General features: G+C 42.1%; 1 protein-coding gene across 3 annotated transcripts in view; it reads left to right on the forward strand.

The window, feature by feature from the left end:
* The window catches only part of LOC117521521 (low-density lipoprotein receptor-related protein 8-like), a 445,771-nt gene that overhangs the window by 131,808 nt on the left and 294,874 nt on the right, over positions 1-19,089 (forward strand). For all 3 annotated transcript variants that reach the window (XM_034182837.1, XM_034182839.1, XM_034182838.1), the window contains exon 3: positions 10,609-10,731. In XM_034182837.1, the coding sequence (XP_034038728.1) occupies positions 10,609-10,731 (123 nt within the window). The remainder of the gene's footprint in view (positions 1-10,608; positions 10,732-19,089) is intronic.

Here is a 19,089-nt window from a genome sequence, read left to right on the forward strand (position 1 = left end):
TTATCTGTAAACATATATACATGATGTCGTGGAGGGGTTTGCACAGTATATGTTGTCCATGGTTGAACTCAGACAGCTGCTGTTGCTTAGTGGTTAGCACTGTTGCCTCACTGCAAGAAGGTCATGGGATTGAGTCCCACCTGTGGCCTTCCTGTGTGGAGTTTCCTTGTTCTCTCCTTGTTTCCGCGGGTTGCTCCGGTGTGACAGACTAGCGTCCTATCCAGGGTGTACCCCACCTCATGCCCTATGACTGCTAGGATAGGCTCCAGCCCCCCGTGACCCTTATTTGGAGTGAGCGCTTGAAGATGAGTGAGTGATGGTTGAACTAAATGAAGAATGTGAGAAAGACAAATATCTGCTCCGTTTGTTTTGAAATGTTCTTTCTTTTGAAGGTTCTCCTTTGAATGACATGAGTCAGCTCGGTTCAGTTGTTCTTTTGTTTTTCAAAAAGCACGGTTTGACGTGCGAACAGAAAGCAGTGCAAACACAATAACACATGGCCACATTTGACACATCACCTTCTGCACGTGCAGGCTCCGAATCTTATCTAATTAGAAGCACCACAGCCAGAATGACGGAAAGTTGTTATTGTGGAACTCCACCGAAGAGCTCAGTGAAAACAGTTTAGCAAGTGATTTATGAAAGTGCCCTGCAGGTCATATAGGACTATGGGGTTGACAAGATGAAACAGTTCTGACATATGTCTGTTGACGGGTCACTGACTAAACCCACAATACAGTGCTGCAGGTACAGTGCGAGTTATTTTTGATAACTCATTTTGTGTTATGGTGCTCTTTGCACACAGCGTGTTGGTCCATTTGTCAACAAACGTATTAAGCTGCTGTCTCCCGATACACGTTTCATTCACATTTATGAACATGATTCATGTGTTTATCAGCTTGTAGCCTCGCTGGCTTGTAGTTTTCTGTTATAAACAGATTCAGAGGTGAAAGATGTAACCTTACCGAGTTCAGTGTTCAGCAATCAACATCCATTTGTTGTAAAACGCTGAAGAAGAGATCAGACAGCTTGTGGCAGACCGAGTGACAGAAAACATGATGTGGAAATGGCACAATGTAAAGTCTCATCTTCAGGAAAAGACTGTGAGGAACATTGAAGGAATTAGTAAACGATATCAGATATCATGATATCAAATGATATGAATCATGTGCGACATGAAGAGCATGATTTGCTGGAGTGTGATGATTGCAGGGATTCAGACAATGTGACCATCTTGACTGAAGAGATGAAGGAGCTGTCATTTGATTTAATGTTTGAGTACAAAATATACAGATACACAGAACTGACAGCCACTTCTTTCAAACCTAAAACTGAAATGAAGCAATTTAAAACATGTCAGATGTTCCACTCAACCATGAAGTTGTGACTGGTGATGCAAAAGACAAAGGTTGCACAACGCACTTTCTCCAGTCACAGCTACAGAAGCCTCTAACAACTTAAGAGTTGTCATGGTTGTGTTGGTGGCTTCCCTCACTAGTCTTCCTGAACAATTCTGTTGTATTTATTTTTATGTATATTTAATTTAATATATTGAATGAATGAATATATAATGAATTTCACAAGGCCATTTTAAAACCTGTATGTTTCTGGAAAGTGTCTTCTAATGTTGGCACACAAAATATTTATGACAGTGATTTATGGCAGCACCCCCCTGGGTGTACTGTGGTGGTACTACAAGTGGGCCATGAGAAGTTGTTAAAATAAAAACATCTTTGATTGTCAGTTTTGTAATAAAGTTTAAAACGTGCCTAAAATATTACCTAAAATGTTTAAAAAATGTAATCAGAAGTAATAAAACAAAGACATGGGATTTAAATTATGTGTTGTTCTTCATTTTTTGACCTGGGTTTATATATATACTCAACAAAAATATAAACGCAACACTTTTGGTTTTGCTCCCATTTTGTATGAGATGAACTCAAAGATCTAAAACTTTTTCCACATACACAATATCACCATTTCCCTCAAATGTTGTTCACAAACCAGTCTAAATCTGTGATAGTGAGCACTTCTCCTTTGCTGAGATAATCCATCCCACCTCACAGGTGTGCCATATCAAGATGCTGATTAGACACCATGATTAGTGCACAGGTGTGCCTTAGACTGCCCACAATAAAAGGCCACTCTGAAAGGTGCAGTTTTATCACACAGCACAATGCCACAGATGTCGCAAGATTTGAGGGAGCGTGCAATTGGCATGCTGACAGCAGGAATGTCAACCAGAGCTGTTGCTCGTGTATTGAATGTTCATTTCTCTACCATAAGCCATCTCCAAAGGCGTTTCAGAGAATTTGGCAGTACATCCAACCAGCCTCACAACCGCAGACCACGTGTAACCACACCAGCCCAGGACCTCCACATCCAGCATGTGTTGTATGGCTGGGGGGGCCTGGCTGCCTTTTGTTTCTGTCTTTTGTTTTTCCTTCCAGGTGGCTTGCATTTGGGACTGAGTGGCTGTGTAGCTGAGTTTATCAGGACCTCACCCTGATCACCTGAGGCTGATCACCTGCGGCTCGTCAGGATTCACAGCTGTGGTGCATCTACATGGATTGGAACATGGTGGCATTTAAGACTGGAGTACACAGTGTGTATTTGCCAGAGACTCGACCTTGTGACCAGACGGGTGAGATCGTCGTCTCGGGAGCCATCTCATCATCAGTGGATGCAGAGAACGTCCAGGTTGGATGCATGGTCTGTGAAAGAGGAGGGGGTGAGATCTCACGCTCGTCAGCACACTTCCTGAGGTACGTTAGATTTTGTGACTAACATTTATACAGTCAGTAAATGTGGTGTCCCTCACACCTTATTATATTGAGCTGTATGTTGGTCGTTTAAATCAGCTTCCACTGCAGTGGAGTTTTGTGAACTGGATGATGTGAGCTGATTAGTAATTAAGCCAGGAAGTGTTTGCTGTTTGTGCACCTTTGAGCGTTCTCTCTGTGTGTTGAGTGTGGACTCACATAATGATTCCTTCCTTCACAGACTCGGTTTGTCGCGGCCACCTGGGGGGTGTCGGCGGGGTCCTTGGGTCCGAACCAGTTCTGGCTCCGGACCGTTAGCGCTGCTGGGAGCGCACCGCAATCCACCATGCCAGACCGCGCACTTTTATATTTTTCACAGCCCTGTTATGTTCATTAAACTCTGTTATCCTTTGTACCGTGCTCTGCTTATTTTATACTGGGTCCTTCAAACGCTGGTCGGTTCTCCGGGCTGCATCCGACACATAACAGCATGTTCACCTCCAAGATCGTCTGAGACCAGCCACTCGGACAGCTGCTGAAACAATCAGTTTGCATAACCAAAGAATTTCTGAACAAACTGTCAGAAACCGTCTCAGGGAAGCTCATCTGCATGCTCGTCTTCCTCATCGGGGTCTCGACCTGACTCCAGTTCGTCGTCGTAACCGACTTGAGTGGGCAAAAGCTCACATTTGCTGGCGTTTGACACGTTGGAGAGGTGTTCTCTTCACGGATGAATCCCGGTTCACACTGTCCAGGGCAGATGGCAGACAGCGTGTGTGGCGTCGTGTGGGTGAGCGGTTTTCTGATGTCAGTGTTGTGGATCGAGTGGCCCATGGTGGCGGTGGGGTTATGGTATGGGCAGGCGTCTGTTATGGACGAAGAACACAGGTGCATTTTATTGATGGCATTTTGAATGCACAGAGACACCGTGACGAGATCCTGAGGCCCATTGTTGTGCCATACATCCAAGAACATCACCTCATGTTGCAGCAGGATAATGCACGGCCCCATGTGGCAAGGATCTGTACACAATTCTTGGAAGCTGAAAATGTCCCAGTTCTTGCATGGCCGGCATACTCACTGGACATGTCACCCATTGAGCATGTTTGGGATGCTCTGGACCAGCGTATACGACAGCGTGTACCAGTTCCTGCCAATATCCAGCAACTTCGCACAGCCATTGAAGAGGAGGGGACCAACATTCCACAGGCCACAATTGACAACCTGATCAACTCTATGCGAAGGCGATGTGTTGCACTGCATGAGGCAAATGGTGGTCACACCAGATACTGACTGGTATCCCCCCCAATAAAACAAAACTGCACCTTTCAGAGTGGCCTTTTATTGTGGACAGTCTAAGGCACACCTGTGCACTAATCATGGTGTCTAATCAGCATCTTGATATGGCACACCTGTGAGGTGGGATGGATTATCTCAGCAAAGGAGAAGTGCTCACTATCACAGATTTAGACTGGTTTGTGAACAATATTTGAGGGAAATGGTGATATTGTGTATGTGGAAAAAGTTTTAGATCTTTGAGTTCATCTCATACAAAATGGGAGCAAAACCAGAAGTGTTGCGTTTATATTTTTGTTGAGTATATATATATATACACACACGGTGCATCTGGAAAGTATTCACAGCACTTCACTTTTTCCACTTTTTTTTTAGAATTTATTGACAGTCTTTCTCACTGTGTTTTGTACAATAACACTACCTCTAACCTTAGTGACATGAAATTTGGGGTTCCACGGGGGTCTGTTTTAGGCGTTTTGTGATTACCTTTCATTGCTATGCTGTTGATACTCAGTTATACTTGCCGATAACTGCTGGTAATCTCATCCACATAAAATCCTTAGAAAATTGCCTTACATTAGTGAGAAGCTGGATGTCTAGCAATTACCTACTTTTAAACACTGACAAAACTGAAATGATGGTTCTTGGTCCAGTGCGACATTGGCGTCAATTTGACCAGCTAATGTTTAGCTTAGGCTCGTGTGTCATACATCACACTGAAAAAGTGAGGCACCTTGGGGTAATTTTGGATCCGTTATTGTCCTTTGACCTCCACAGATATTACGAGGACGGCTTTCTTCCACCTGAGAAATATAGCAAAGATTCATCCCGTCCTGTCTATGGCTGATGCTGAGACCCTGATCCATGCGTTTATCTCTTCTAGATTGGACTATTGCAATGTTGTATTTTCTGGTTTACCGCAGTCCAGCATTAGGGGTCTCCAGCTGGTTCACAATGCTGCTGCCAGACCTTTGACAGGAAGCAGAAAGTTTGACCACATTACACCCATTTTGGCATCTCTTCACTGGTTTCCTGTCCCTGTGAGATCAGATTTTAAGGTTCTGTTTACTAACCTATAAAATTGTTCATGGACTGGCACCTCCCGACCTAATTAAATCCTACGTATCGGCCTGGGTTCTGTGTTCTCAGGGAGCAGGACTACTTTGTGTCCCTAGGGTGAATAAAAAGTGTGCAGGTCACAGAGCTTTCTCTTATCATGCCCCTGTTCTGTGGAATGATCTCCCTGCATCAATAAAACAGTCAGATTCTGTAGAGACTTTCAAGTCCAGCCTTAAGACGCACTTATTTTCCCTTTCATATAGCTAGCATACTGGCATAGTATGGTATTATGATTTTTACCCTTTTAAATTAATTTTATTAGTAAAGACAGTGGGCCACGGCCTCAACTTTATCTGGGTCTGGGTCTTTTAGTGAAGCTTAGTGCTAGTGGCCTGCAATCACCTTGCTGATTAATTATACTGTAATTCTTGTCTTTCTGCCACCTGATTCTGTTTTTTCTCTCTGCTTAAGGTGCGGCTCCATCCAGAGATGGATGTGGTGTCTTCCTCTGGAGGTCTTCCATACTATGCACCAGCATGGACTCCCAAAATCTCCCAAAATTTCCTGTGTAATTTCCTGTATTGTCTAATGCGTCAGTAGCATGGCCCAAGCAGAGGGTCATCCAATGTGAGTCTGGTCTGCTTGAGGTTTCTTGAGTTTTTCCTTACCACTCACCTGTGTGCTTGCTCTGGGGGTTGCTAAGGTTAGTCACATGTGCATAAGTATTCACAGCCTTTGCCATGAAGCTCAAAATTGAGCTCATGTGCATCTTGTTTCCACTAATCATCCTTGAGATGTTTCTACAGCTTCCACCTGGGCTAAATTCAGTTGATTGGTCATGTCTTTATATAAGGTCCCACAGTTGACAGTGCATGTCAGGACACAAACCAAAAAGTCAAAGGAATTGTCTGTAGACCTCTGAGACAGGATTGTCTTGAGGCTGAAATCTGGGGAAGGATACAGAAACATTTCTGCTGCTTTGAAGGTCCCAGTGAGCACAGTCACCTCCATCATCCCTAAATGGAAGACATTTGGATCCACCAGGAGTCTTCCTAGAGCTGGTTGCCCATCTAAACTGAGCAATCAGTGGAGAAGGGCTTTAGTCAGGGAGGTGACCAAGAACCCGATGGTCACGCTGTCAGAGCTCCAGCATTCCTCTGTGGAAAGAGGAGAACCTTCCACAAGGACAACCATCTCTGCAGCAATCCACCAATCAGGTCTGTGTGGTAGAGTGACCAAATGGAAGCCACTCCTTAGTAAACACCACATGGCAGGCCACCTGGAGTTTGTCAAAAGGCACCTGAAGGACTCTCAGACCATGAGAAACAAAACTCTCTGGACAAAGATTGAACTCTTTGGTGTAAATGCCAGGCGTCGTGTTTGGAGGAAACTAGTCACCATCACTACAGTGAAGCATGGTGGTGGCAGCATCATGCTGTGGGTTGTTTTTCAACAGGAACTGGAAGACTAGTCAGGATTGAGGGAAAGATGAATGCAGCAATGTACACAGACATCCTGGATGAAAACCTACTCCAGAGCGCTCTTGACCTCAGACTGGGGTTCTCAGACGGTTCATCTTTCAGCAGGACAAAGACCCTAAACACACAGCCAAGATATCAAAGGAGTGGCTTCAGGACAACTCTGGTCCTTAAGTGGCCCAGCCAGAGCGCAGACCTGAATCTGATTGAACATCTCTGGAAAGATCTGAAAATGGCTGTGCACCAAGAGTGATGGAGCTTGAGAGGTGCTGCAAAGAGGAAACTTTTGGTGAAACTTTTGTCTGTTGCACTGTCAGTTATACAGCCTCATGGAGGATTGGAACAAACTGGAATACATGACGTTTCAGCCAGTTTGCCAGAAGGCACATATGAGACCTGGTGTCTTATTTATAAAACAGTGTGTAGGAGTCACACTAAAAGTATAAGTTTGCATAAAAGCTGAAATTGACCCATACAAAAATAAATAAATCAGATTTATAAAACTGTGCCTACACACACACCTGAAAACAGTGTTCTCTTGATAAATCACACTCTACCTGGAATTGTGCGCATATGCATCATCCTCATATTCCACACTCTACACGCCCACATTCAACCATAAATGGTCAATGCAGAATATCTCATGAGTATTTAAGATAACAAATTAAGCCTAATAAACATTTTCTTATCATGGCAATTAAGAAGACATGCAAGAAAAGAGGCTTTTCTGAAACAGAAATGGAGGCGCTTGTCTGTGCGTTGGAGACTAGAAAAAAATTTTTTCTTTCGTGATCAAAAAAGAAAAATAGATGCAGTGAGTGGCCAGACGTTGCAGATTCTCTTTCTGCAGTCAGACTGATTGCTTAAAACCTTGTCCAAACGGTCGCCAAATCCAGTCTCTGTCCTCCACTAATATATTTACAAGATATATATAATTCACCAAACATGCATGTCTTTAAATGTGGGAGAAAAACGGAGCACCTGGAGGAAACCCACGCAAACACGGGGAGAACATGCAAACTCCACACAGAATGGCCACAGGTGGGAATCAATCCCATGACCTTCTTGCTGTGAGGCAACAGTGCTAACCACTAAACCCCAGTGCTGCCCAACATTATGGCTCACGATCACCAATAACACAGCTGATTATTGAAAAAAATAATAATAATAATAATAATAAAAAATATATATATATATATATTAGGGCTGGGCAACGTTAACGCGCTAACGTTGCGTTAATTATTGAGGTCATTATCGCCGACAATTTTGTTCCTCCCCTTAACGCTGCAGGGTTTTTTTTTTTTTTAGCCTTATGACTGTTGCTCGTTGCCTTTTATTTTGAAAGCGTCAGTCGGGGGCGAGCTTATGCTGCTGCTTCCTGCTGATAGCTGAGTTCACACAGAAAACGACACGAGGATCGAGAAAAGTACAGGCTATGCAATGCACAACAAAACAAAATGCAGAAAGACGCCGAACTTTTGAATGGACATTTTCGGTACAAAGTTCTGTAGGATCAGGTCCGGATCCAGACCGGTTTGGATCGGTCAAATTTTTTTTTACGTATCGTTCGTCATCGGTAAAAAAAAAAAAAATCTTGAATAATCTTGAATAGCTGAATGTGTCCCCGCGGTGAACACAGCTTTTCAGTGGTTTTCCTGTCAACCTATAGTCCGTAAATTATACGGATTTTTCCGAGTTTCAGAGTCATACAGACGTACAAATAAAGTCGGATATTCAGGGTTTGGTCTGTAATAAACTATTTCTGCAGCGCGGCTCCACTTTGAAACCATGAACCATTGAAGCAATGCTTCGATCCAGTAGCTAGTTGGTTCTTTGATTCACTGCTCTTCAGAAACGGCAAGTCCGCTTCTTAACCCCTCGCAAAACCATTAAAATGTCATCAGTCACTTTTGTGTGGATTAAAGTCACTAACTGGGACTCTTGTCTTGTTGCTGTCAAGAAACGAGAATCGTCCTCCGTTCCGTTCACACAGCTCGAAACGCTGCACGGCTGAGACAGAGTCCGGTTGGAATTAATAACTTCAAAATGAATCGCCGCTTTAAATAAAATGACACCTCTTTCCAAATGTAATACAGACAAGAATCTACAATCGACTAAAACGTTTTTTTCCTCCCAAAATGAAACGTGCTGTATTTTCTTTTCAAATTACATCCTGAAGTGAAGCACAGCATCTGTAAGCTCAGCTCAGATATATGGAAACACATTCATGCCAATGTCTGAAAAGAAATGCTTTTGACAAAAACTACAGATTTTGTTTATTCTTATTTATGTACAGAGATCAAGGATTCACCATGTAGAGTTCATCATGTCCAAAGTTTAAGAATCCAGTGACCAAATTCATATTTATTTACTTTAAGACTCAATAAAATGTTCAATTTCAATTCAATTTAATCGGCTTATAAAGTGCCAAATCACTACAAAATCTAAATATACTAAAACAAATACAATTGTACACATATCAAATTGTGGTATGTGTACAATTGTGACATATTTGTTTTAGTACATTTAGTCATGGACATGAATATTGTTATTTTGATATGAAACAGGATAACAAATGACCTGCCAGTGGTTTTATATTTGATTTCATTAGTGTGTTTCAGTTGAAATTTACATTTTCAGATTTATGCAATGTTCATTTACATTTTCAAATAAAACTGTGCTTTTAAGCGGCTTTTGAATTGATTTTTGGGTTTCACATATACCATGCGATTAATCATGATTAATTACAGAAAGTCATTGAGTTAATGCGATTAAGATTTTTTATGTTTGCCCACCCCTAATTTATATAAACACACACTTTTTACAATAATCTCACATCAGTTACCATTTCCAAGGTCACCAGTTTTCCCCAAAATGTTTGATCACATTGATAGATCACAGTGTTTACGTGAGAAGTGCCGTGGAGAATTTAGGACAAAGTTCCTACTCACCAGACATGAGTCTGTTTTTTTGTTGTTGTTGTTGTTGTTGCTGCTCAATCATAAAATCAGGTGTCCACAAAACTCAGAGGGTCAAAATTCCAAAGCAACAGTCTTTATTTTGCGGGCAAAAGGAAGCAGCACACAGAGTCCACATTACAGGCGCCGCCACGACTGCTTCGAGGCTCTTTACACTGGACAATGCATTTTTATACACTTCAGGGATCAGTAGCTCCTAGCTCCCACGTGGGCTGACCTTTCTAAACTTAGCACTTCTTACACCAATGAAATCAGTTATTAATGACATCATTCTACAAATGCAAATTAGTTTGATTCCTGGAAATCCCCCTCCTCGTGGGTTTACTCTGTCAGGGGGTGGTGTTAAAAAAACCCTTAGTCATGGAAAAGTACCAGGCCAGTCGGTTCATCTCTGGGTCAACAGGTCCTGAGCCATGAAAATGTACTCCTCTGGTAATCCCACGTCTCACTCAAATTATACCTTTAACTACAATTTCTGGTCTTGTAGTTTCCTTTGAAGGAAAACATACATTTTGCACAAAACATATTTTCTGTTAAACATCTGTTCAATATCAGACAAACACAATAAACCCCTTTTCTGGCAATTCATATAAGTTCTTCATTTGCACACCTTTCTTTAACTAAAAATTATACCACCGAAGTAGCGTACACAAATGCCACCCCTGAGCTGAGGGTTGATCTATTTTCTTGATTGAATCCTTCTCCCTGACACTCCACCACTGGTGTGAGAGACATAAGTTGCATTTTGCAGTTTGTGCAATCACAAGTCACAGGATAATATACAGTAACTTTTCAGAATGAGCTGAAGCCTGTGACACCCAGGAAATGCAGGTAGTAGTTTTTAACTTCACCTTTTCAGCTCTGTTTTTTAAATAATGAACGCCGGGGTGATGCTTTTCTATTTTGGGCTGAAAAAAAAAACACAGTAACCTTTGCGGTTCGTTGCGCCCTCGTGGAGGCCGTTTATGTTCTTCACCTGTCTTATGATTGGGATTTTCACTGTCATTATGTTTGTGTGATTCTGTCTTTGAGCAGCCAAGAAAACCTGTGCCCCAGCAGAGTTTGCCTGCTTGAACGGCCAGTGTGTGCCAGGACGTTGGCGCTGCGACGGCGAACCGGAATGTCCTGATGGATCCGACGAGGCGGAGGAGACCTGCAGTAAGTGGAATAACAACACTCATGGCTCCGTGCTTGAAGGTTGTCTTCAGCAGATGCCGGCTGTGATCTGCTATTAAAGTAGTTCAGATTATTTGCACTTAAATGAGACAGATCTGTTGAGTTAATTATGTTAGCAGTTTGCATGTACTATCTACAAATTCTGTCACACATCCATCCGATTTTCGACAGGACTCGGTTTGACTCCCTTATAATGTGAATTTGCGGCAGTAATTTCTCTTGTTATCTGTGTTCTGGCAGCAGTTCCGTTGCCTTGCCTGCCTTCACTCACCCACACACTTCAAATACTGTCTAATGTGGAGCTCGAGGAGGGTCTTGATTACCTCTCTGCCAAGTATGTTACAGAGCTGAGGAACTCTAGCTGGTTCATTTTTAGCCTGTGCCAGACACATTCACTCAACCACCCACACCCACCCTGGGTGAGGGCTGGGTAAGGTGATGTTTGCATCACTAACTGTGGACTCAGAAACAGCACACTTGGAGCATAATTATTGTTTACTTGTGATGTTTTACCACCATGTGTGGCTGCGTGGCAACACTGCTGTTTCCGGGACTGCATTTATCAACAATCCTTTTGATTCCACCGGCAGCACCACTGCATGTTTCAGGCACATCTCACAAGCGCATTTCTGCTCGGTGGACTGTTGTTGACAGAGATTGCATCAAGTTTCATATGGTGGATCAAGTCAGACAGGAAATCAAGAAATGTCAAAGGGAATCAAAAGAAAACACCTCATGTAGACTATGGATTGCATTTCACTTCATTATTACCTCCGCCAAGGAGGTTATGTTTTCGGTCGCGTTTGTTTGTTTGTCTGTCTGTTTGTCAGCAGGATAACTCAAAAAGTTTTGAACGGATTTTAATGAAATTTTGTGGAGTGATTGGAAATGACAAGAGGAACAAGGGATTAACTTTTAGTGGTGATCCGGATCACGATCCGGATCCAGGAATTTTTTAAAGGATTCTTCACCATTGCAGGATAGGGTAAATTTTGACATTCTAGTTTCTAACTCCACAAAAACAAGGCAGAAAGGCTTGAAAAAAAATTAGTGTGTAACATAGTCAAATGTTCTATCAAACAACAAAGTTTGGTGATGATCGGATCCGGATTCCAGATCTGGTGATCCAGAATATGCAAAAATATAGGGAAAATAGAAAATGTGTCAGTGTGAGGTGACAAATGAAGCTAGAGATGCACAACTAACACCAAATTGTAGCTGAATCTGTACTGATTCAGTAAGGTGTCATCAGATTTGATGTAGCTTCAAATGTTATGGAGCTAGAGCCAGAAGAAAACCGCCATTACCGAAAAATTGTTTTTATACAATAACGTTTGAACTAATAAAGACATAAAAGTCATGCCAAGTTCTAGTGGTATGTTCTCATGGTCAAGGATGTCAAATATAAAGGAAAGAAAAGTGTATGTATCATAGTTTTGGTTGTAACACTGAATTGTTGAATAGATCACTGTGCCAAGGAGGGAATCTCTTTAGAGTCAGTGACCCTATGGCCTTGTTTAGAGAAGTGTTTCATAAATGTTAAAAAAATTCATATATTTGCAGTTTAGTTGAATAATAAATTGAATTTTGTCTCATATTTGTTTTTGTCTATAAGCACATGCAATATCAATGTCAGTGCTCAGATGACAGTAGCTTCTGGGAAAGGTGCAAGTTGCAATAAACTGTGATGCCAAGCGCTAAGGATACATGCTTTCCAGTCACAGCAGATGAAACTTTTTTTACTACTGAGCAAACATCATTGTTAGACTTTTTTAGGTTCAATGATTCCACGGCGTGTAGATGTTATGGTGTCAGTGACCCCATGGCCTTGGCGGAGGTTTGCACTCTCTGAGTGCTTCTAGTTAACAATGAAATGCATCAGACAGCTGATGCATACTCAGCGCGCTCTGCACACGATAATATAAATGTTGCTGTCCATTCAGCTGCTCCCATTTGTTCGGGCTTACCACAGCGGATCCAACCAGATCTACATTGGTTTTTGGCACAAGTTTTACATCAAGTAGCATGTGGAAATTGCTCAAGAAAAAAGTGTGAATCTTTCCAAAGATCTTTACTTCAGTTTTGTTACATTTTATTGGTGTTGGTTATGTCAGTTCAATGAATAATGTAGAAGTCTAGTACGCTTCTTATGTCACCCGCCCAAGGAGGGAGCCATTAAGGGCCCTCTGAAGGCTGACAACTTTAGATTGGAAATCCAATTAAAGATAAATGAAGCAAGCAGTTCAAGTCTTGGCTGTAGAATACAGAGATAGTGATCAGGGCTGAGAAGAAAGTAATTTATATGGAAATCTCTCATGTTATCATATGGCACTGTAACATTTTCTGGACATTAATATTGCATTTTTGTGGCTCTTCTTTCCCACAAAACAGCAACTGTATCGATTTTGCTTTTGATACAGAGCTTCTGAGAGAAATGTCTGTGATCTGTCTCCACTCTTTTGTGATGTTACCACTATCTTCTTACTGTATAGTATTTGGCACCCAGCGTGGAACCTTTGCGATCATGTGTTTGGATGGTTGTATCCTCATTTGGGGTTTCTAATGAGATCCAGGCACTTCACCACAGCCGTCTTTTAGTCTGAGTGGATCCCACTGTGCCATAATCACACTGACAAACACAATGACTCAAGGGCGGACATTGTCCTGATAAGAAAAAGCAACCAACCTACTCTGCATCCTCTTCACCGGTCCCTTTACGAGCTATCTCATTACCCTCTTTTCTCTGCTGAATGTGTGGTTGGATTGTAATGTGGTAATGAGATCTGTGCATCTGTCAGCACGAACATCCTGAAATACTATTTCTGAATAGACTGGAAATGGGGAATGGCATCGCCACTCTCAAGCGAGCTTAAAACCGGCATTTTTAATCCTTTAAATCTGTGCACAGTCTGCTGTCCAATGATTTTCCTAAAAACTGTTTGAATCATTTTTCTGAACTTTTTGGGGAGACTGTCTAGTCATGCTAAGTTGGATTTCTGATTGAACTCCTGGCAAAAGGCAAAAAAAAAAAAAAAAAGCCAATAAACTGTTACCACTTTTTGATCGTACACGTTTTTGAAATGAGAACTTATTCGAAAATTTTATTTATAGACTTGTAACAGAAGCGTCAGGAAGGGCATCCGGCGTAAAAAAAAAAAAAAAAACTTGTGCCAAATGCCTATATGAATCTGGCTGTATCCGCTGTGGCGACCCCGAACAAAACGGGAGCTGCTGAATGGACAACAACAGAAACATCAAATTAACATTTGATACCAAAGGTTTCCCACTTTGTCTGTTGTTTTCCGCACAGTTCAATAATTAATGACATTTAATTGTACGAATTTAAAAAGTAGTAACATTTTATTGGCCCACCCTGTATATATGTACACACACAGTGGTGAGACAAAGTGTTTTTCCCCTTGAGCTTTTACATGTTAAAAAATTTTTAGGACATCAAAAAACAAAACAAAATTTTCAGGCTTTGTATATTAAAATTTCTAAAATCATGCCCTTTAAACTCACAGTGAAGGATAATCTCTACATCATGAATTAAAAGAAATAAAAATCCAAACGGAAAAATGATGGTGTGAATAAATAAGTGGCACTTTAGTATAACACATACAAACCATCACTTTACATCCAGTCTTCTTCAGACAAGGCAGGGGATGGATACATGAACGTTTCCAAGACACTGAATATGTCTTGGCCTTTATTTACATCAATTATGTAGAAATGCAAACAGTGTGGTACTCTGTGGTAACTCTGTGTAGATCTGCCTGTTATCAAAAACTGAGTAACCGTACAAGAGGAGATGAATGAAGAAAGCCACCAAGACACCCAGATGACTCTAAAGAGGGTATAGGTTTCTGTGGCTGTGATTGAAGAAATGGTGTGTCATCCAAGTTTTGAATCACTACTCATGGCTTCATAGCGGAGTAGAGCAGAGAAGAATTTTCTTTCAACAAAACAGATCAAATCTGAGCTTGCACCTCTGATGTGCCTTCTGGCAAATTGTAGCTGAACTTTCAAATTTCTTTTTTTTTTTTCTAAGAAATCCTTCTCTGTACCACTTCATCTTGAAGCTGTATAACTGGTGATGCAAAATTCAAAACTTGCGCTATGCGTAATTTCTCCTGTCGCAGCCACAGAAGCCTAGACCAAGACATACTCAGTGTCTTGGGAATGTTCATGTATCCATCCCCTGACTTGTCTGAAGAAAACTGGATGTAAAAGTGATTGTTTGTATGTGTTATACTAAGGGGCACTTACTCATTCACATCATCTTTTTGGCTTTTAGATTTGTAATTCTTTTAACAAGCCAGAATTTTTGTTTTCGTTATTGATGTCCTAAAAAAATGCAAACATGTAAAAGCTCAAGGGGCCACTAGCTTTTTCACAGCACTGTATACAGTGGTGGGCACAGTTCAGCTAATCCGATAGCAGATAATTATCGAAGCTAATGTTTTTACTAGCGGATTAGCTTTTCAGATAAGTTTTTAAACTATCATCGGACCATTTATCTTCCGATCAATTTAGTTCGATAACTTTCAGTCCAATAACATTTTTTTTTTGCTGGTAAAGTGAGCAAAGTTTAATGGTCAAAAATGTTTGTAAACCCAAAAATCATACATTTTAGTCTGTCTGTTGTGTGTTTATTTATGGCAGACTGGCTGTCGCTTGCTGATGTCATCAATAAGCGCAAAACATGATTGGTCGGTCGACGCAGGGAGCATTGTGGGTAGTGTAGTTCAGGTTCACTTTGAACGTTACTGTGTTTCTGTCCCTTGTCCCTTGGAAATCTGCAGCAAAACCCATCACACATTGTGCAAAAATAATTATTTAAATATCTAAAGGACACTGGATTACTTCATCGCACCTAACCAAATGACTATGGCTGCCAGGAGTTAAGGTTTTGTAAAATATCAGCGATCACTCACCAGCCCAGCAGGTGGTGGTAAATGCACCTTAAGATGGTGCCGTCTGCCATTGGATCCGAAAAAAGAAGTGTTATTGTCCGCTCGACACAAAAACAAAACGGACTAATTTAAACATTATTTTATTTTATTTCTTTGTGGCTGATGGTATCGGCAAGACTTGGTGGGAGAGAAGAGCTCTCATGTGGCAGCTGTGTACAGACTGGGACGTTTCTTCACCCGTTAAGCTGTGTTCACACCTGGCGCAACGCGAGCGACTGCAGCCACAGGTTGCCATGTAATCCCTATGTAAGGACGCGTTTTGGCGCCAAACCGTGCAGCGCGACGCGATGGACGCGAGTGAAGCGATGCGAGTGAAGCAATTTTGAGCTTTTGCGCGTTTGTGGCGCGATATTGCGTCGCGTCATGTCGCGTTGCCCTCCTCCCCAAGTTCAAAAATCTGAACTTTTTCATCTCGTCGCGCCGCGATATTTTAATTATTTACATGTGCGCATGCGAATGGGACAGTTGATCCTCAAACTGGGTCCCGCAGAGGTGGAAGGACCGCTGAAAGCGGCCGTCACCCAGACACAGCTCCTGCAGCAAATAATGATACTCTCTGTATTGGGAGCTTTCCACAGCAACTCGCTCCGTGTGATCAAGGTCCGTCATGTTAGCTTGACTGACAACCGGAACCGGCGAGCGGAATGGAAGCTCCTCCTATTTGAGCAGAGAGACACACCGAGCGAAGGAGGCGCGTCCGTCGCCTGGTGACCCACGCGAATTTGTAGCGTCTGATCGCACCTGGTGTGAACGCGGCATTAGGCCGTTTTGGATAATCTCAGGATGATTATTTTTTCAAATGAATCCCACTGAAACTAACAGGTAAGAATTTCTATTTTACTCTTTTACTCTGCCAATCAATGCATTAATGGGCGTATTTCGGTTGTTGAAGCCACAGGATTGAAAGCGTGTGAAAAAAGCAGCAGCTTTTTAGTTCATAAATGACAGTGTATCTAATACCGAGATAAACTGTGACTTCTAATACTGTGTTTTACTGCTTTTGAAAGATGATGACAATGTTTGAGGTTTATTTTTTTATTCATTAATTTTTTTGTGCGTTCTTGTATGTTTGTGATCCTTGAATTTACCCAGCAGGCCCTGTGGCGCTTAAAGTGAAACTGGTTTATCATAAGCCAACAGTGTAATCTGATGTGGCCACGTCCAAATCAATACTAAGTTATCATTATCTGTAATAAAGATAAATTTTTTAGCAGTATATCAGTTTATCTTTTCAGTTATCTGATTAATGGTTATCAAAGCTAACTTTTTGGTGAGCTGTACCCACCACTGACTGTATACGGTGTCTATTACATGAAAAACCATACAAAAGCATTGGGACTTTAGCTTTTTCCAGTGAGTGTGAATATCCGGTTTATACGATGATGGTTTAGGTGAGTTTTTATATATGTGTGTGTGTGTGTGTGTGTGTGTGTGTGTGTGTGTGTGTGTGTGTGTGTGTGTGCGTGCGCGCACACCCTCACTCTACACTGGGACCAAGGGCACTTTCTTGAGAATTGAACTAAGGATCCATCATCCACATGAAGCAACAATTCATTCCTGAGGCCACTATAAAGGACACTCTGACACTGACGTTTGTCTCTGGTTTTAGTGTATGTCCATTACAATCACAAAGACACTGGAAGATGAGGCACAACACTAGCGGTGTCATTTATTCTCTGATTGTAAAGGTCCAGTCATATTTAATGGAGTCACTGTCATAAGTGATGATGGATGCATTTGTCAAAAAAAAAGAGATCTCCAAAACTCAGCCTGTTTATAGAGACATAAATCAGCCTGATTATGGAGATAAGTGTCAGGGGCACATTTTCACTTCAGTTCATATTTCATCATATTTAACTATTAACCCCAAAGATGCTCACTGTCCACAGTCCAGCTTCATATTCATTTTCAGTACACCTCACCTCATTCATTCCTTTTTCTCCTGCTCATCTGGGTGTGGGTCAAGGTACCAGTAGACAAAGAAGCTCATCCCACACTTCCCTATCCTCTGCCAAGTTCTTTAACTCAGTGGCTCCTAAGCATGTCCTTGGGTACCCTGTGACTTGCACATTTTCTGTCTCTCCATGTTCGGCCAAAAGCCAATTAGCTGATTCAGGTGTGCTCTGCCAACCAGGAGCTAACAGACAAATGAATGAGCTAATTTGCTTTTACCAGAGCATGGAGAGATGGGAAATCTGCACCTTGAGGACCAGGGTTGAAAGCCACTGCTCTAACTCTTCCTGGTAGATCCTGAATGGTTCCTAAAACAGCTGAGAAATGTAATCCCCCCCAGCATGTCCTGGGTCTTTCCCGGGACCCTCTCTGGGTTAACAACTAATGGGCTGATGCTAGCATGGAAATTCACTAGCATCAAATAATATGATGCTAAAGGGCTTCACATAACACAGTACTAATGGGCTAACATTAGCATGAGCTGAATGCCTCCATTGTGATGGCCCCTTCACAAATAACATGTTGGGCGAGAGAAGCAGGAAATGGCCAAAAAACAGCGAGGAAAAAAAAAAATTTGAACAGCGAAAAATGCCACCTGCTGTCGGGAGGGACACATTGTCGGACAGGCGTGAATGATCTGGCGGCGACAGTGTCATGCATGCTCATGTGTGCGCGCACGTGGAAACTGTGACACCACATCGCACTCCCATGGCAGCAAAGCAATTAGATGCTGGACATACGAGGTCTATTAGAAAAGTATCCGACCTTATTATTTTTTTCAAAAACCATATGGATTTGAATCACGTGTGATTGCGTCAGACAAGCTTGAACCCTCGTGCGCATGCGTGAGTTTTTCCACGCCTGTCGGTTGCGTCATTCGCCTGTGAGCAGGCTTTGAGTGAGGAGTGGTCCAGCCCCCTCGGCGGATTTTCATTGTCAGGAAATAGCGGAATGATTTGGGCTTTTTTTCCATCAGAATTTTTTCAGAAACTGTTAGAGACTGGCAGCTGGAAACCATTCGAAAAATGTATCTGGCTTTCGGTGAAAATTTTACGGGCTTCACAGAGAATAAGGACTGTTAGTACAGCTTTAAGGACGGCTTTAAGGATGCTCGGCGTGCTGCGCTCCGTGCCGCCATCGAGAGCCACAAACCACCGGATCATTTCTAAATGGATGGCTCTGTGGAGCCGGGACCGTCGTGTGCACTTTCTCTGGTTATCACAAGAGCTGGACATCAACCATTTTCTGGCAGATTTCACTTTTAACAAGAGATTTTGTCATGGAAAGTCGAGCGGAGGCTTCGCACGTCACGATGGATTCGCTACTGGAGCGAGACAAAACCACCTCCGTTTTGGACTCACAGGACGGCTTTGAGATGGCGTTCAGACAGCTGTCGGTGGTTTTTCCATCG

Source organism: Thalassophryne amazonica, chromosome 12, assembly GCF_902500255.1.
Source record: "Thalassophryne amazonica chromosome 12, fThaAma1.1, whole genome shotgun sequence".
Lineage (NCBI taxonomy): Eukaryota > Metazoa > Chordata > Actinopteri > Batrachoidiformes > Batrachoididae > Thalassophryne > Thalassophryne amazonica.